This window comes from Electrona antarctica (genome assembly GCF_951216825.1).
Source record: "Electrona antarctica genome assembly, chromosome: 18".
In the NCBI taxonomy this organism is placed as follows: domain Eukaryota; kingdom Metazoa; phylum Chordata; class Actinopteri; order Myctophiformes; family Myctophidae; genus Electrona; species Electrona antarctica.
Window position 1 is genome coordinate 11,425,618 of NC_136799.1, and position 19,466 is coordinate 11,445,083.

The following is a 19,466-nucleotide window of genomic DNA, read 5'->3' on the forward strand; positions in this document are numbered from 1 at the left end:
GGAGACTGACCTCTGACCAATGCTACAAAAAAACAAAACAAAAGAAAAACATTGAATCGTTAATTGTTAAGAATGGGAATAGGCTAAAAGAAGACAACAAACAAAACAAAAACAGAATAGAAAAGCTTTGTTTAGGCAGTTAGGATAAGCTTACACTTTACATCAGTGGTTGACATCTGCTTTCCCTCAAACTCATTTAAGAACTATTTGAAAACTAATCACTCCGTAACGCTCTGACACTGTTGTTCTAAACGTGTCTAATTGTTCCATTGTTCACGGCGCCAGCTTGTTTTCGGTGTGAGGACACAAAGGTTTGTATCAAAGTCCACACACAGCGAGGCCTGCTTCAATGTGGCCCGTGTCTCTGTCCATGGTGCTGAACGCTCCCAGGCCACAGGATGGGAACCCAGCCTAATCAATTACAAAATAATTGATTGACAATACGTTGCCCTGTTGTGAGCAACAATTACAGTCACGTCCTATTGCACAAACTAAATGGCTTTAGGGTGGCAATGAGCGTGGGGCCTAAAAGAAATACAATATCTCAGAACTGTTAATGACAGTGAGGCATGGCTGATCCAATCATTGTGAAATTGATATCCTACACAGTGCATATCCCTCAGTGCTAATTTAACTCTGGGAGCGAATGTAAGGATGTCAGAGTTGCAAACAGGCCTAGTGAGTATACAACTCTCACTCTCAAGGCTAAACGAATAACATGCATATAGACATTGGTCCTCTGTAGGCCTAAAACAATGGGTAATATTACTCAAGAGAGTAATATGTTACTTATAACACATTACTCCTTAAAAAAGCAATAATATTACATTACTTATTACTTGGAATCAAGAGTAATATATTATATTTCATATTATTATATTACATTGATATTACTTTTGCCCCTCCACCAATAAAAAGAAGAGTCACCAATCAGCCAAAAAGGCTATAAAATAAAGCAGCCTTTTAACCCATTCAGAGCGGGAACCCTTGGTGTTTTAAGCATTAAGTTATACTTTATGTTATATCTACAAGTATATTACTCAGGATACAACAAATCCTGAGTAATATACATGTAATATGTGCTATGTTTTACAAAGTAATATGGTATAATATTACTGTTTTGGCAGGGTAATACCTTACTTTACTCGTTACTGGGTAAAGTAATAATATTACAGTAATATATTACTAGTAACTAGTTGCCCAACCCTTAATTGATCACTTGGAACTCCAGCATTCCTATTCTGGGGGAACGTTGGCAAAATGACAAAAAAAAAGAAGAAAAACCCCAATAGTAGATCTACAAGATCACAACACTGGGGGTGTTGTAGATTGATTTGATGGGTTTAAGTGTCCAGCAGTGGTTCCCTGTGGAGACACAAAGGAGACTATTTGTGTCTCCATAGGGAAGCACTGGCGGTCATCAAATTATTGGTTTAGCAAATAACAAAAACAGAAAAATATCCACGAATTCAAGTCTCCAGTTGTTGTTGTTTTCTTTTGTTGTTGTTTTTTTTTGGGGGGGGGGGGTGGGGAGACTATCCCTTTATGATTATATTTTTATATTTTTATATTTTTATATTTTTATATTTTTATATTTTTATATTTTATGTATATAAGAAAATGGGATTTTTACTTGATGCGTGACCCATAATAAATGGTCTGTTGGCCACAAATGAGTCCCGACCCACTGATTGAGAACCACTGCAGTACAGAGAGTGGAGGGGGGGGGGGGGGTGAGGGGGGGGTAGCAGCTGTATGCTAATGAGGCGCCGATCCTTCAGTCAGTCAGTGCTTCCCCTTGCCTCGCCTCGCCGCCTCGCGCACGGCAGCACGCGCCACTGAGCAAACACGCACACACCATACATGTGTCCGTCCGGATGCATCGATGGAGCCCAAGCACGCACGCACACAAATATACCGAGTACATTTACTCAAGTAGTACTAGTACTGAAAGTACAATTTCAAGCTACTTTTTATATTTTACTTACTTTACTTTATCTTCTTTAAGTATAGCCTATAGCTATATTTATATATTTGCTAATACTTTATTCAAGATTTTACTTTTTGTAACAAAGTAGGCTATATTTGCTATTTTACTACTTTTACTTCTACTCCACTACATCTCATAGGAAACTATTGTATACTGTTTACTCCACTACATAATAATTATATGAAAACTTTATACTATAGTTACTTTGTAGATTCGGGTTATTATTACAAAAAACACGATCCACTTCAGACCTATTTTGTCCATTTGAAAATTGCAGATCTAAGCTCACAGTGTTGCGAGCTTATTAGTGAAAATGTGTGTACATTTTATACATTTAACAACTTAAAAATGGGACATTCTGCAGCAATGAATAGGCTACTTTTTAAAATGTTAAACAATATACTTTTGTATAGCCTTTTACTCAAATACTCATTAAAGGAGTATTTCTACATTTCAGTATTGATATACTTGAGTAAAACATTTGAGTACTTTTTCCACCGTCCACACTGGCTGCTGCAGCGCATGCACGCACACGCTTTCCAGAAAGATGACGTTGGACGGTGGAAAAAAGAGGAACTCTTTAAAATGCCATCAAATGCCACAACTAATGGACCTGCAGCAAGCAGACAGGCAGGCAGGCAGGCAGGCAAACACAATAACACACCACACTGTCACAATCCTGAGCAGAGAGTGTTCACATAGACCAGCGCTTTTCAACCTTCTTCATGTCAAGGTCCATTATTCATTCATTTTGAGCCACGGACCACCATTTGATGAGATTTAGCGTCTCAGACCCAAAACTAAAGAATGTTTGGACATTGTTAGATAAGATTTTGTCCACAATTCCATGGTGTATTGATGTGGCACTGCGTGGTACTGGAGATATTCCAGGCAAACGTTGATCAAAATAACAATTCTACTTCTCGTAAATTAAGTTATGCAGAGGTTTAAAAATAATAATTGAACTCTTGAGAGTGTAAAATTAAACCAATTTTCCTTTTACACTCTCAAGAGTTAAATATCAATAAGGGTCCATTTGGTTACCAACTCTCCGTCATTTAGCCATGGGGACCACATGGACCCCCCTCAAGGACCACTGGTTGAAAACCACTGACATAAACCTTGACCCGTACAGATCAGAGTTAAATGAACACTGAGGTTTTGACAGTGTGCAGGACCCCTCCCCAACAACAAACACAACTGCACTGAAGCAGATATACGCCTATAAGCCTAAACCATATAGGCATTTAAAGTCTATGAAAAGAGGCCTTTAATACATGTGACCGCACCATTCTAAAGTGTAGGCCCTATACTATCTATTTTCTCTGACAAATATGAATCATGACAGTTTCCATGCATGGCTTGTTGCACAGCAAACAAGTGTTACTTTGTGGTCGATTTAGGCATGTTTTACTTCAAGTAAAAAAGTTTCAATATATACTGCCTTACAAGAAGTCCTGTATTCAAATATTACCTATAGCCTACTTGAGTAAAAATAAGTAAAAAAGTAAAGTATAGGCCTCTATTCATTGTGCAGAATTCCCATCTCACAAGTTCAAAATGTAAAGTATAGCAGATCTACAAGCTCACTCCCTCATATCTGCTATTTTCAAATGGCCGAAATGTATATAGGGCTTAAGTGTTGGTTAGTGTGTATATATATTGTTTTAATAATTAAAATATACAAACTAAAGTTTTCATATAATTGTAGACAGTGGCGTAAAAGTACAATATTTTCCTCTGGGATGTATAGTGGGGGGTATATAAGTATATAAAAGCCTTTACATTTGTAAATAGTATATTGAATAAAGTCAAACATACCTCTAAATTCAAGTATAACTGGGGGGGTTGAGTATATGTTGTGTCCACCGCTGAAAACTAACGGTGTGCAACTGTGCATTGAAGCAGGTGAGTCTCAACTCAACGATTGTGTCTTTATTTGACTTGCTCATACCCTGCAGCTTTATGCAAATGAGGGGAACAATGCGCGACGATGGAGATTAATTCTTCTCTGAATGAAAAGAATGCACGCGCTCCCTCTGCCACGCGGCGCGCGCCACGCATGCAGCCTGTATGGGCTATACGTATACATTATAAGATTTATAACACACGCAAAAAACACATTATAGAATATTTGTGAGAATATTAGTCTATACCTGCAGTAGGCCTATTTTAAGGGAGTTTATAAATGTTAAAAGACTTATATAATATAGCCTATACTTATTCATCGTTAATCATAGTTAGGCCTACATCTATAGTCATAAAATAGAATAGCCTATAGGCTGAAAATGATTGAATGAAAATGTATTTAAATGCTGTATTTCCACTCAAATTAAACTAATGATTCATAATCCTAATTTGTGATTTGACGGTAAAGCAGAACATTTTTGAACCCCTATATGTTTTTCCCCCACCGACGACTCAAAATGAACAAAACAAAAACAATTATTTGTGTTATACCAACTTAAAATTAAGTGGAATTATATATGTCGTATAAGTTAAAAAACCCACCTGCCCATGCATGCATGCATTGCATTCTTTAGTTTATAGGCTATAGGCTACCAAACCAAAGCCACCAGCCCACTGCATAGACTTGACAGCAGGACAACATTAACGCTCTTCTCTTTACATTTTTGCTGCATGTGGAATTATCCGCGCAAAATTACAACACAACGGCCGGCGGCGCGCGGCGCGGACATTGTGCATGGGCGCCCGCCCGCCTGGCTCCTTTTGTCTCGCGCATGCACGCGTGGCGCAGCAGCACGCGCCTGCCTCGCTGTGGGCCAGATTGGCCGTGAGTTCCCGTTTCACACTGAAGAGGTCAATTTGCCTTTCAAACAGCGTGGGCAGACGCGGCTATTGTCCACAAAGAGACCAGAGGCTCCCTCTCTCTCTCTCTCTCTCTCTCTCGGCATTACTTATGTATGCAGCGAGATGTCTGATTTATATGTCCAGTTAAACTACCGAGACAGACACGTGCCCCAAACAAAGATTTATTTCTCCCAAAGCAGCGCTGTCTGCAGTTATGAAACGTGTAATAAAACAAAGAGCTAAATGGCTGAAGAGGTTTCGTTTTTATATGCATGATATGCATCGCTCTCTGTGCGTAAAAACATGCACCATCCATGAGTCCAAAATGCGCACATGCAGACTAAACTATATTGAAAGAAATCATACACGACTGAGGGAACAATACAATCCAGTTTATCCTAAAACTTATAAACTGCACAACGAGTCGAATAATTATTGCTGTATGTATATGCACTGCAGTTATATTGATGGGAGTCTTTAGTTTAATAATATTATACAACCGGTCGTATAACTTATACATTTGTGTTATTATGAGACAGACAAGCTCCCCTCATTTCCGTCTTCCTAATTCTGAATTCTGATGATGGTTCGTGGCGCTGACGGACATTTCCTTTTGGCAGCTCCGTGGCCCCCCAGCCTCCCCCCACACCCCCCAGAGGGGAGCCACAAAGCCGCGGCACGTGTGCATTTGTATAGGGAGCCATCAGACCGTAAAAAGAGGAGGGCCCGGCGTGTGCCTCCGTCGGGAAGGGAAGGGGAGGAGGGGGTCGCGCGCGCACACTAATGTAATAAACCGCAAGTAGTACATCTGCTGAGCTATCTGCACAACATCCAACGAAATCCAGCGAACCCAGCCGGCCTGTGCACCCGCCCACAGCCCCAATGCACTGCGCCTCTGATTGGCCGGGGATGCTGCAACAGGGGGCGAGAACAATAGCATCATTCCGCCATAAAAAGAGTGCAGCTATGCCTTGGAGGAGACGAAAACATTTCAGCAGCAACAGAAGGGATCGATAGCGAGGAGGAGAGATAAAGTCAGTCAGTCAACACACAACAACAAGCTCCTATTTTTGGGTTTCCATCATTTGAAACAAACCTGGATCCATCGAGACGTCACCCGCATCTCCTCCACATCAGTGCCTTGATTCTGCCGTTAAGATGCCCAAAGGATTCCTGGTGAAAAGAAACAAGAAATCCGCACATGTTTCCTACAGGACGCGGTCAGACGAAGATGACCCCCATCATGAGCATCACCATCACCACCACTACCACCACCACCACCTCCTCCACGTCGCCCCGGTCGACTTCCCCCCTCCTCCACACCAGCCGGACCCCTCCCCGCCCAGCCCGGACCACCGCGCGGCGGCAGCGTCGCCGGACATCGCCGCGGTCCCGAGGCTCGTGGAGAAAGCACCGGCGCAGTTCGGCGACCCCGAGGCGGTGTACCAGGCCCTCTACAGCCCCACCCGGCCCGTCAGCAAGGAGCACGACAACAGGGGATATTTCGAGCGAAGTTTAAACCTCGGCTCGCCCGTTTCCGCCGAGTCATTCCCGACCCCCGCCTCCCTGTCCAGCCTCGACCACCTCCTGTTCGCCCCCGTGGACCTGAAGATCGGCACCAGCAACAGCTCCCGCAGCGGGACCACCAGCAGCAGCAGTAGTAGCATCCCGGCCGCGGCCGCCAGAACCGGGACCAAGAGGCCCGTCGCGGCCGACGGCACAACAGCAGAGCGCAAGAAACCCGCCTCGAAGAAACCCAAAGCCATTAGAAAACTCAATTTCGAGGACGAGATGACGACGTCTCCCGTCCTTGGTCTCAAAATCAAAGAGGGACCGCTGGAGGTGAAGCCCCGCTCGGCGTCGTCAGGAAACAAGCCTCTGGGGGAGTTCGTGTGCCAGCTGTGCAAGGAAGCGTACGCGGACCCCTTCTCCCTGGCGCAGCACAAGTGTTCCCGCATCGTGCGCGTCGAGTACCGCTGCCCGGAGTGCGACAAGATGTTCAGCTGCCCGGCGAACCTCGCCTCTCACCGCCGCTGGCACAAGCCCAGGACCGCGGCGCCTGTGCCGGGCGCACAGGCACAGGCACAGCAGGGCGTCAAATCCGAAATGGCCAAAATGCCGCCCGCCGTGGCCGTGCAGGGCGTGAAGGAGGAAGCCAAAGACATGAGAGTAGCGGAGCTGCTGCAGAGCGACAGGGACACCCCGAGCCCCGGCCTGTCCGAGTCCGGCTCGGAGGACGGTTTGGGTTTGGCTTTATACGACTGCCAGTACTGTGGGAAAAGGTTTAAGCGTCAGGCGTACCTCAGAAAGCACATCCTGGGACACCAAGCCTTGCAGAAGAAAATCCTGGAGGAGCACGGATTTCAAAACAACAACAACGAGCGCGTGCAGGAGGAAGAGCCGCCGGCTCCATCCCCACTATCATCATCATCATCCTCCTCCTCCTCTTCCTCCTCCGAGGAGACCAACTCAAACCAAAGTCCGCTCAACCTGAGCCCCGTGGACCGCCTGCTGTGCCCCGTGTGCGGGGAGAGCTTCACCAGCCGGGCCGGCCAAGAGAGACACCTGCGTCTCATGCACTCCGCCCAGGTGTACCCGTGCAAGTACTGCCCCGCCACGTTCTACAGCTCGCCGGGACTCACCAGGCACATAAACAAGTGCCACCCGTCGGAGAACCGCCAGGTGATCCTGCTGCAGATGCCCGTGCGCCCCGCCTGCTAGAACACGCTTCATTTGAACTCCCGTTACGCACGACGGGCGACGCGCACGCTTGCGTTAAAAAGAAAGAGAAAAAAAGAACAGATCTGTTCCTCTTTCTTTCTTTTTTTTGTAGGCAAGAAGCGACACCGTTTGTAAATGTCAGTGGTTCTCAACGCGGGGGGGTCCGTCCGGGGAACCCCAGGGGGTCCCCCGTGCTAAATGATTGATAGTTAAGTTCATCTTCACCTTCAACAACACGTAAATATAGTAAACACACAACTAGCGAATGTACAAGAATGTCTATTTTGATCACCAGAGTTTCACTGTTATCACTAGCCTAATACCTCTAGCTACTTAGTAAGAAAGAATCATGGACCAAATCATTATCCCCAGAGACCTTTCAAATAGGGAATCCTCGAAATTTAAAGAAAGGTTGAGAATCACTCAACCTTTGGGCTGTCTGGCGGTAACAAATTAGGCTAAACTCGTGCCTTTTTACGGGAAAAACGTGGCTTTGAAAAGAAAAAAAAAGAACAGAAAACCCCCGTTTTGTGACGCTTGTTCCATATGGTCGGCCGGTGAAGTGAAGGCCCACGCGGTAACTTGATATATTTAAATGGTGTTTCAATTCATGGGGTGTCTTTTTTTCTCATGCCAATCAGTGATTGTTGAATGCTTATCTATATATCTTGAATTACATTATTATTATAGGCCTATATTTTGGGATTTCTTTCGTCCTCAAAACTAGTTTTTATCAAAAAAAATAATAATTCAATAAAAGCCGTTAGTTTGACTGTTAAAAGGGTATTTTTCTAGAACAGTGCACATGTGCTCAATTATATAGCTTCTAGACCTAAGAAATGTTTCAAGTCCCAATGAATCTTGTTTTTTAAATTATTTTTTTGAAAACTTTCTTCATCAAAAAAGCCTTTTTCGAATTCACCGACTCTGTGATTGCTGTGTGAGTATCACTGCATAGCTTTATGCTAGTTTGTGAATGACAGAAACTTATCAAACTTTGTCTTAGATATAAAGAATTCCCTTTTTAGTCGCCTCAAATGCCTTTAGAAATACTACAACTAGTCAGAGGAATATAGCAGAAATACACATCCAAAACTCGCTGTATACAACCTGCCTTAAAAAGTCAACTTTAGATTGTTTTTGATTTCGAATGCCTGGCACATATTTTATTATTATTATTATTATTGAAGATTGTTGCAATATTTTCCATCATAATTTTATTTATTTATTTATTCTAATTATTTTATGTAACTTATTTGTTGTGTTTGTGTGATTTATATCCTGTGAAATCGTTCGGGCAGTTTACATGTCGTAGCCAAATGTATTTTTTTTTGTTTTGTTGTTTTTTGGTCAAATCTTATGAGTTGTGATAAAAACTGTACACGTGGGTTCGGTTTTTAATAATCTTTCAATCTCCACACAGCTCTTGTAAAACGTAAAGCTCTTAACTTAGATGCAATCTTTTTTAAGGACAAGTTATTTTCTTAAATGTTGGCTTTTCTAGCGCTTTGATTGTATGTGTATATCGTTGTTGTCTATCGAAATAATAATAAAAACAAAAATATTTTCAAAATGACACATGCTTCTTTCCTGATCCAGAGCCATAATAACTTTATATCAGTGTGGTAAGCACGAGGTGAATTCATTTGTAGCAGTTTGTAAGAGTTACATTAACCAAATAAATGAACGAAAGTTAACTCGACATTTTTTGGGAGAGTGATTGATTGATTAACAGTTTGCAGAATTACAGTACATTTCAAGTACAACTCAATACAAAAACTGTTAACTGTGAGTGGACGACACCATAAAGCATTACACTTGTTTACAATAGGGCACACCATTTTCAATTCATCAAAGGCCAAACATTGGCCTCACGTTGATAGTTTGTATTTCCAAAAAGAAAGAAAGTAAAAGGTCATTTCGAGAAGCCTTGGAATTTGGAAACGATGAATATTTATAGGTCAGAATGTTGCCAGAAATGAGTCTGAAAGACGTGACATATTCAAAGTTCCACGTGGCATGCGTGGAGACAATAATATAAATAATAATAAAAATGGTCTGTTATGAACTCCTCGGGAGTCTGCAGGACTGGAGGAAACAGACGACCAGGTCTGTGAGTTATGGCTTAATCGATTCTCAATTGATCATCCGTACATATAGGCCCTATTTTTAGGCCAGATAGTAAATCATAGCTCGATATATATTAGACACACAGCGAGGCACTTAGCGACCAATCATAAATCGTCTCCCAATCCCGTGTCAGAGCAGCAGCATGACAGCGGGACAAAGACGAGGCTCACCTCTCTCTCTCTCTCTCATATCCATCAGGATGGGATAGACTCCAGTCAGCTATTCACTATGGTGGAAAGTAACTAAAGTACAGTACTCTATAGCTATTTTAGTACACATTTGAAGTTATTTATTATTATTATTATTTTACTTTCTTCAGTATTTACAAAACTTCTACCTCCCAGAGGAAAACACTCATGTATAGGCTATCAATTATTAGAACATGTTAATTACTATAGTTGCTTTGAAGATTTAGCTTATAATCACAAAACATATACACAAACCACTTAAGCAGCCCTATATACTTTGGCTTGGCTACAATAAAAAATAAAATAAAATAAAAAATATTTTTATACATTTGAAAACTTGTGAAATGGGACTTTCTGCACAACGAGTATAGCCTACTTTTACTTTTGCCACTCTCAGTACATTTGTATGCCAACGCTTTTGTACTTTTACACCAAGTGGAATTGGAATACCACGCTTTTACTTTATAGAATATTTCTACATGGTGGTATATTGATACTTTTACTCAAGGACAGAATGTGAGTATATACCTCTTCCACCACTGATGGTGTCACTTGATGAAAATAACAGATCAACAAGCTGACAACTCCTCGCATGGCCATCCATTGACATCTTGTTGATCTGCTATTCTGTGCTCACACATTGTCACTCTCTGAGTAACTGCAGTGACTGTGTGTGTGTGTGTGTGTGTGTGTGTGTGTGTGTGTGATTGAGTGAGAGGACTCGCCACCTGCTGACCGTGCACGTGATCTGATTCTGACCTGCAAAAACCTGTGTAATTATGAAGTGAACATAAATTAATGATACTGCAAAGTGCAATTCACACCACAATTCAATTTATGTATTTATGTAAACCTATACACAAACATTTTGTTGACTCCCAATGGAGTCCCAATGGTAATGCCACTCAATTCTTCAGGATCCAGGATAGGGTTATAATAATAATAGGCCTACCTATACTACCACTAAATAATAATAATAATAACAATAATAATAATAATAATTATTATAAGAAGGCTCTAATACAAGTCCAAAAAGCAAAGTAAATTACATAATTTGCTGACATAGGTTATGACTCCATTCTTGTAGTTCACAGACCGTCATGTTCACATGTATGAATTCTTGTACATCGTATAACATACATTATGCTATATCATATGTGATGAACTCTGAGACTGTAGAAATGCATTTGGTTACATATATTTGTACACTCTGAAGGTCAAATCAACTTTATTTTCATTTTTATTTTAACAGTGATAGTGGTTGCAGGCTGTACGTTGCCACAAAGCAAACAGTGGTAGTCCGCGTTAAAATAAGGCAACATTAAAGTTCTCTAACTTTTCTCTCACAGACTAATAATATAGTCCAATTAAGGGTCTATGAGTCCCATCGTTCTTGCAGGGTGTATAGGGTGGTCCTGAGGTGCAGCACACTGCACCTGTACACCCCCCCCCCCCCTCCTCCCCTCCCGAGGGGCCGAGCAGCAGGGAGACAGATGGGTGGAGGGTCAGGTTACCCCCTGATGCTGGTCCAGGGTCAGCCAGCCCACCACTGCAGTCAGGAGACCCCCCCCCCCCCCCTCTCCAACACACACACACACACACACACACACACACACACACACACACACACACACACACACACACACACACACACACTTAAATTGCATAACCAGCAGATAGGGGGGGGGGAAAGAATCACAAGCACAAAAGAGTATGTATAATTTCAAATTGATTTAATGAAATGTTTTCGATTTGTTTCTTTTCACATTTCTAATAGATAGCAGGAGTTCGGTCATTTTTAAAAACAGTTTGATATGTCCACAAGTAAAACGATGAAATCTTCAAGCATTTTTTTCTTCTTCACTTTTTTCTCTCCCTCTTATTACAAAGATTATTATATTACACAGGCATTCGTATATTTATATTTCAAGAGAGTGGGTTCCCGGCGGACCGGTAATGCCCTCGATTTGACACAATGTACAAGGATTTTCCTAAAACCGAAGAAGAGCTGAAAAGTATCTACAAACTACAAACATCTCTCCTCTGCTTCACCAGTAAGATATTAAGACACTTAAACCACTTAAACCCCAGCATCCGTATTGCGAGGAAATGCTTTCACAGAAAATAGCAGATCGACAAAGGTTACGATCGGCTATCTTCAGTAAAAAGCTTTCCTCACAATAACAGAAAACAGAAGAGACTAGCATAGAACCCTGTGGGACTCCGCTGTACCATAATGGGGTTTAAGTGGTTTTTATAAACCCTCTAATCTTATAGTAAAACGGACCCGAGTTACAAGTGTATACTTTCCCCCACCCTCGCATCTACACCAAATCTCTTCGCCTAAAACAATCTAAGATCTATAAGCTCACAATGCAACGCTATGCGACGACGCCATTGCGATCTTGTAGATCTGCTGTTTTGGGGGTGAATGTTTGGGTTCCAAGTGGTTATAAGACATACATGTTCTCTGTCCACACGGCAACGATTCAAACTCCCACAGAAAAACGTGGACCTCATCTAAGAAACAAACAAAAAGAAAAACAGAAAAACACACCGTCATCTATAGTACAATCTAAAGTCTTTTGACTCTTGTTAAATTAATTGTTGGAGGATTCTTTTTTAAAAGTGGCTTTTGGAAAGTTGAACGACAAGCATTGATCTGATTCAGGGTCAATATGACTTTACATTCTTCAGAACAATGCACAGTCAGGAACACACAACAGACACGGCCATCTCCCACGGTCCCGCATACGTTTAAAACGCACGGGATACAAACCTCATACGGCTCGGTACGGTATGACATTAACGTACAGATAATACCGTACGATAACACACGGCAAAGATCGCATACTGTGCGATAAAGTACTCTCTCCGTACTGCTAAAACAAACAACGGTATATGGTAACGTATCCCGTGTATTATGGACGTTAATGTGTGGTGGAAAGTGAACGGACGGACATTATTGTGAGTAAGCGGAACAGAATGGCGGGGAGGAGAAGGTGAAAGGCAGAGTATAGTGCAATGCTTTCCAAACTTCTTAGCTCGAGACACAAAAGATTAATTAGATCAATTATGAATATGTCTCTCCGGGACCCAAACTATAGTGAAAATAGTAGATCTACTACAGTTTGCAACTTCTTAAAAATAGGTTTTCCCCCTCTAATGTATTTCTTTAAATGGAATTCTTTAAGGTTTAATTTGTTTGTAACTTATGAAATTCATGATTTATTGGTAATCTTATGAATAATACAAAAAAATAACTAAGGAGGGGATTTACTCACAAGTCGCAACACTAAAAAAATTGGTCCGCGACCCACATATGGGTCCCGACCCACTGTTTGGGAAACAGTGGAGTATAGTGCAACAGATGGGGATAGTGTTTCAGCATGGGCGGAGCCCTCACAATGTGTGTGTGTGTGTGTGTGCGCGCGCGGGTAACACCTGGCTACCATGACGACCCAAATGGGCAAGTATACACATACAGTGGGAAGACAGAGGTAGAGAGAGAGACGCCAGCTTGGCTCTGTTGTTGCTAGGAAGAGTTTCAGCTCTGGCATGCCACCTAACCTAACCTGCCATGCACACACACACACCATCCTTGGGGGGCGTGTCATGGGAAAGAGGAGCTGATGTTCCATTTGATTCCATTCACAGAGAGAGAGAGGTTTATGAACAAAAATGTCTACACGGTGAGGGAAATCGTAGACCAGAGAATGCACACACTGTATTACTATACTTATGACAACATATCGTCGATGTCGGGGTGGAAACCGCTTATGTCCATATTCAAACTTAGTTTTTATTCCCCGTAAATGAATGCCCCTAATGCTACAGCTTCACACAAAAGCATCAAAAGTAGCAGATCCACAAAATTCGAGCTTGTCGATCTTCTACTTTTGCCATTTTTGAATTTGAAGTAACAGCTTATGACATATGAGGTTTCCACCCGACAGAGACGATATTTTCAACCTGACTTGATGCTTAGTTGTGTGGCAGTGTCGCACGGCCTAGTATAAATCAGGGTATAATTGCATCGCTGATACCCTAAACCTAACCTCCACATGTCTAAGCCATGTTATAAACCTCACCCTTTCCTAACTGCAAGTATAAAACTCCCCCAAATCCTGTTAAACACAAAAACAACCACTTCTCGTTTGACGGGTCAGGAAAAATATCCTCAGAACGTCATATTTTTCGAATTCTAACAACACTTGTGGGGATATTTGGCCCTGAGAAGTATAGTAACTACACACACACACACACACACACACACACACACACACACACTGGACGGAAGAACAACAGTTGTCGTTGCTAAATGAAGAGATGTGGCAGCGGAAGAGGGCCGTCCGTTCACCGCCTCACCAAATGAAGACGAGAGACCAAAGAAATCCGATTAAGGGATGAAGAGGAGGAAGTGGGCGCGAGAGCAACATTACACACACACACACACACATCGCGCACACACACGCACGCACGCACACGCGCACACACACACACATACACCAGTGCATGGAGTTTAAGAGTCACCTGAGGCTCCGGCGGTAATTTTTGTGTGTTTTCTTTTTTCTTTTCAGCTTAACAGCACATGGATGGATACATTAATACGACATGACAGCAAAATAAATCAATCACTAACAGCACATGGATGGATACATTAATACGACATGACAGCAAAATAAATCAATCACCAAATACGGCTCTGTATGTACATTACGAAAAAATTACTGTGTTTCTTATTTCATAAAGCAACGTATACATCCAAGAATATAAAGACTGAAACATTCAACGCTACAGTTTCGTATCAATGACGAGCGAGTGCAAACGTGTCATCATCAGTGTGTGTGACGTTGGAATGTGATGGTCGTGGAGCGTCACGGCAGCGCCGAGACGACTGAACGATGGCCGGAGGAAGAGACCGCGGCGGGCGAGGGCGGGGCGGTGGGGTTATTCGATTACGGGATATGAGACCAAGTTAACGACATCAGAAAACGATTACGTTGCGCAGTGTTTCCTCATTCCAGCAGAGTAGCATGAATCAAAGTGTCACAAGAATCCATCGGAATTCGTTTAAAAAAAAAGAGGAAAAACAAAACCTAACCAAAAAAAAAAAAGAAAACAATAAATTAAAATATAAGATAAGTCAACAACAACAAAATAGAACAATCAAACAAGCTAATTTTGATTAAGCTCAGACTGGAAAATACATCACTTTGATTGTCCAACTCTGGGTTCAACAAGATTAAAAGCAGCCTCCTACTATGTACGTACTGTATGTCTGTCCACACCTCCACGCTCCATTTCATTAGCAGGTTCAGACCGGCAGCACAAAAGCTGGTTTTCAATCCAGATTGGAGATGGTATTGTTTCCATGCAGTCTGAACAACAAGGCCATGGAAACTGATTCGAATCTGACTCCCCCCCCCAAAACAAAAAACAGTTTTCCACATGTTTTCTCCGCTGTTCCAAGACTCAAAAACAAGGCGACTCCAATCTGGATGGATATATAGGCCACACATCAGATCTGGGCTGGATTTGGGCTGCCAGTCTGAACGTGGTCGTAAAAGAGGGATCTCGTCCTCTTGAGAGTCGGACTTGATTTCTACGTAGCTGCGTGCCGGAGTGAGTGAGACACCGCACCGCCGCCGACGCACAGCCAGGTAGACGCCAGACTTCTTCCTCTCCACTGGGGCTGGAGGAGGAGGGAATGTCCCCAGCGGAACAACGGCACCAAGACCTCACAAGAAACACATCTACCTGTACCCTCAGTACATCAGTGGTTCTCAGACGCTCTCATTTCATGGACGCCCTATAGTTTTTGGTCTGCGTGATTATTAGGCCATGCACGGAACCTCTCGAGAGTGTACGGATGGAACAAAAGATGCACCGCTCAAGGCTCCATTTGGTTCCATTTGTACTCTCAAGGGTTGCAGACATGTCAAGGTCCAGTTGGTTCAGCTGGGGGGGAAACCCCCTTGGAACGCCCTCCTATAAAGACCCCGCCTTGAGAACCACTGACATCACTGACAAATAAGACAGACCTTTTCCACCAAAAGGACTTCGGTTCTAGAACTGGTTCCGTTCCAGATTCTTGGAACCTTATTGCTGCTTTCACAGGATCTTTTGGTTCCAGTTCCAAACCAACTTTCAGGGTTCTGAACCAGTTCATTTTCAGTGTAAAGTAAACACTCTGAACCGGTTCAATATTAGGCGGGACAAAAGAACCGAAGCGGTCCAACCCTGGTGGAAAAGGGGCCACAGAGTAGAGATGTTGGCTTCGCGAGCAGGACGAACCCAGCAGGAGGTCAGAGTACAAAAAGGTTAAATACCGAGCCCAGTTTTAGCCTGGTGGTGAGATGTACAGCTGTCGGTTCAGTGCTTATCGTTTTTGTTTAGTTTTGTGTCACGCCTAGGACAGCATGCAGAAGCACCCATTGCTGTAAAGCTACAATCCTTAAATTTGTGCGTATACATGTCCCGTCAGAGAGAATTGCAACCAGTAGTAACGCCAGGGGATTCAAACCCGTGCAGGAACCCACTGAGCATTTTTTTGTCTAATAGACGTCTACTACTATACGTCAAATGGCATCTAAGAATGGGTTAAAAATGGTCTTAAAATGAAAGCTTTTTTTAGCGGTCTAGGCTTAGATTAGACGTTGAAACAACGTCAGTTCAACATTGTTTCTATATAAAGACGTTTAAAAAACTGCTAATAAACATCTCGGCTAAGCTTAGCTACAAATCTTTCATTTTTAGACCAATTATAACCCATTGTATACGGACGTCTAATAGACGACTACCGGTATATATTGCTCAGTGGGAAACCAAACATCTAGCGCTCACCCAGGAGAGGAGGGTTGAGTCGGCTGACCAAAGGGAGATGTTGGCCACACTGAGGTTCCAGTAATAGAGTATAGGGAGAGCTCCTCCTCCAGCCACTGCAGATGTACTAACTATAGTTCTATTGTATTAACACTCTCTACCATGCAGACTGGTTCAAATAAAATGTTTTATTCGTTCAAATGGAAGTTATGGATTGTAGCTTTGAGCTTTAATTTATACTCCGTCGCACGACGACGTCGTCGCTAACCACGCGTCGTTACGTTAGGCCGGTGGTTCTCAACCTGTGGGTCGGGTGAGGAGAGGGGGGGGGGGGGCAAATTGTCAAATAAAAATTGTGATTAGCTATTAATCTGTGGAACAAAATCAAACTAAATGCAACGCCTCAACTCCTACAATTCCAAGTGCTTGTCAGGGTGGTGGTGGTGGGGGGGGGTCCGCCAGATCAAATAGCCTATTATTATTGGGGGGAGGTGTGTGTGTGTGTGTGTGTGTGTGTGGGGGGGGGGGGGGTGAGAACCACCGTGCTAGACGAGCGACTACGTCTTGTACCACAGAGTATAAACAAGGCCTGAGTGCGCTACCGTTTGGGCTCTCTTAAGACATTATTGTGTACAACAGGGAACATTTCATCATCACATCACATGACGCATCAGCCACGTTGTAATGTTCCTACATCGCTCCGATATCCTTCAGCTCAAGCTTGCATTTAATGGAACATAAATAGCTTAAAGTATTCAACGTCCGCCTTAATTAAAAACCACTTCAACCCTAATGCGTAGTATGTAGTTGACCGGGGTGCGTCACAGGGCTCCGTACTAGGTCCGCTAGTATTTCCCTTTGCAACCAAACCAATAGCCGATCTAAGAGCTCGCAACATGTGACGCTATAGGGTTCATGTGGTTAAGCAGCTGAACGGGCGAAAACTAAAAAATAAAATGGAAATGTTTCCAGAGTCATCGATAAATGCCACTTAAATTAAAAAAACACAAAATTGCAATGTGCTCCAGTTGTGTCTACACGACACAAACAGACAGACAAACGGACGGACGGACAAACGATATCACACACACACACATTAAAAACTCTGCAGTCGCGAGGGGGCGTAGTAGCCAATCAGAGGGAGGAGGAATAGGATGAGGAGGAGGTGATGGAGAAAGAGTTCAGTTGGAGGATTTGCTGATGGCGCTGGCGGAGCGGCGGAGCTTCCCGGAGACACGGTTCTTTGTGGCACGAGGCATGGTGGGAGAGACCTGGTCCATGTCTGATGGCTGCACCACTGCCGTAGATACAGCACACTGCTCGGTGCTGGTGCTGCCACTCAGGGAGCCTGGGAGAGGAGAGAGAGAGAGAGAGGAGAGGGGGGGAGGAGAGGGGAGAGGGGGAGAGAGAGAGAGGAGAGGGTGGGGGGAGAGAGGAGAGGTTGGGGGGAGGGGGGAGAGAGAGAGAGAGGAGAGGGGAGAGGGGGGGAGAGAGAGAGGAGAGAGAGAGGAGAGGGGGGGGGGGAGAGGGGAGAGAGAGAGAGGAGAGGGGGGGAGAGAGAGGAGAGGGGGGAGTGGAGAGAGAGGGGGGGAGAGGAGAGAGAGAGAGAGGAGAGAGAGAGGGGGGAGAGAGAGAGGAGAGAGAGGGGGGGAGAGAGAGAGAGGAGAGGGGGGAGAGAGAGGAGGGGGGAGAGAGAGGAGGGGGGAGAGAGAGAGACAGGACAGAGAGAGAGGAGGGGGGAGAGGAGCGAGGTGAGAGAGAGAGAGAGGACATTGAGAGATGAGGGGGGAGAGGAGGGGGGAGAGAGAGAGAGGAGGGGGGAGGGATAGAGTGCGAGAGAAAGGGAGGGAGAACAAAGGTAGAGAGAGAAAGAGCGATAGAGTTTGAGAGAGGCGGAGGGAGAGAGAGAAAGAGTGTGTGAGTGAGGGACAGAGAGAGAGAGAGAGAGAGAGAGAGAGAGAGAGAGAGATAGTGAGAGAGAGAGAAAGAAAGAGAGAGAGAAAGAAAGAGACAGAGTGAGTTAGGGACAGAGAGAGAGGGACAGAGAGAGAGAGGGAGGGAGAGAGAGGGACAGGGAGGGAGAGAGAGGGACAGAGAGAGAGAAAGAGGGAGAGAGAGAGAGAGGGATAGTGAGAGAGAGAGAGAGGGAAGGGGAGAGAGGGGTGGGGAGGGAGAGACAGGGAGAGAGAGGTCAGATATATGGAGAACGTGTCACATTGGAAGGTGCATTGCTGTGCACGTGACTCACACAACCAGCATCCATCCATGGAAGCAAAACCAAGTGAACACCCACACCAATGATTATGATGAATTAAAAGTGTGGCAGTGTGAACTGTGATCAGACTCATCGGCAGTGTTCACCATCATAAATGCATTCATTTTTAGTGAGAGAGAGAGAGAGAGAGAGAGAGTGATCAAAGGTGTTTTTTGTGCAAGGAAGCGGATCTCATGCCTTGTTGTGGTGCAACATGCTCGGTCATTTCAAGGCCGTCAACGGAGACAGTCTTTCCAACAAGCATCTTTTTCCAGATGCTTGTATGATTTGTGACAAAAAAAACAAACACAAACAACCTACTTAACCACGGAGCCACCCAACCACGGAAACAATGGCAGACTTAACGAGCACACGACACATCGCGACATGTTGTGAGCTAGTACTAATTTTTTTTTTTGAATATAATCAAGTAATTATAATAATGACATGCCCAAAATTGCGATACCCAAAACCGGGATGCGAGGTTTCAAGTGGTTAAAGCCACATGCTGTAAAAAGAAAAAAGGGTTAAAAAAAGCCTGCTATGA

General features: G+C 43.7%; 2 protein-coding genes across 5 annotated transcripts in view; one reads left to right on the top strand and one right to left on the bottom strand.

Moving 5' to 3' along the window:
* Positions 1–5,959: 5,959 nt before the first annotated feature.
* Positions 5,960–7,522, top strand: LOC306942051 (insulinoma-associated protein 1b-like; the record flags this gene model as incomplete). The annotated part of the gene is given in 3 exon segments (XM_079527745.1): positions 5,960–6,036; positions 6,038–6,128; positions 6,131–7,522. Coding segments are annotated over 3 exon segments (1,560 nt in total).
* Positions 7,523–14,484: 6,962 nt separating this feature from the next.
* ralgapa2 (Ral GTPase activating protein catalytic subunit alpha 2) overlaps positions 14,485–19,466 on the bottom strand; it is a 233,553-nt gene continuing 228,571 nt past the window's right edge. For 3 of the 4 annotated variants that reach the window (XM_079527212.1, XM_079527209.1, XM_079527208.1), the window contains one exon: positions 14,485–18,013. In XM_079527212.1, the coding sequence (XP_079383338.1) occupies positions 17,847–18,013 (167 nt within the window). In that variant the 3' untranslated portion in view covers positions 14,485–17,846. The remainder of the gene's footprint in view (positions 18,014–19,466) is intronic. The other variant, XM_079527211.1, reaches the window with a different exon arrangement.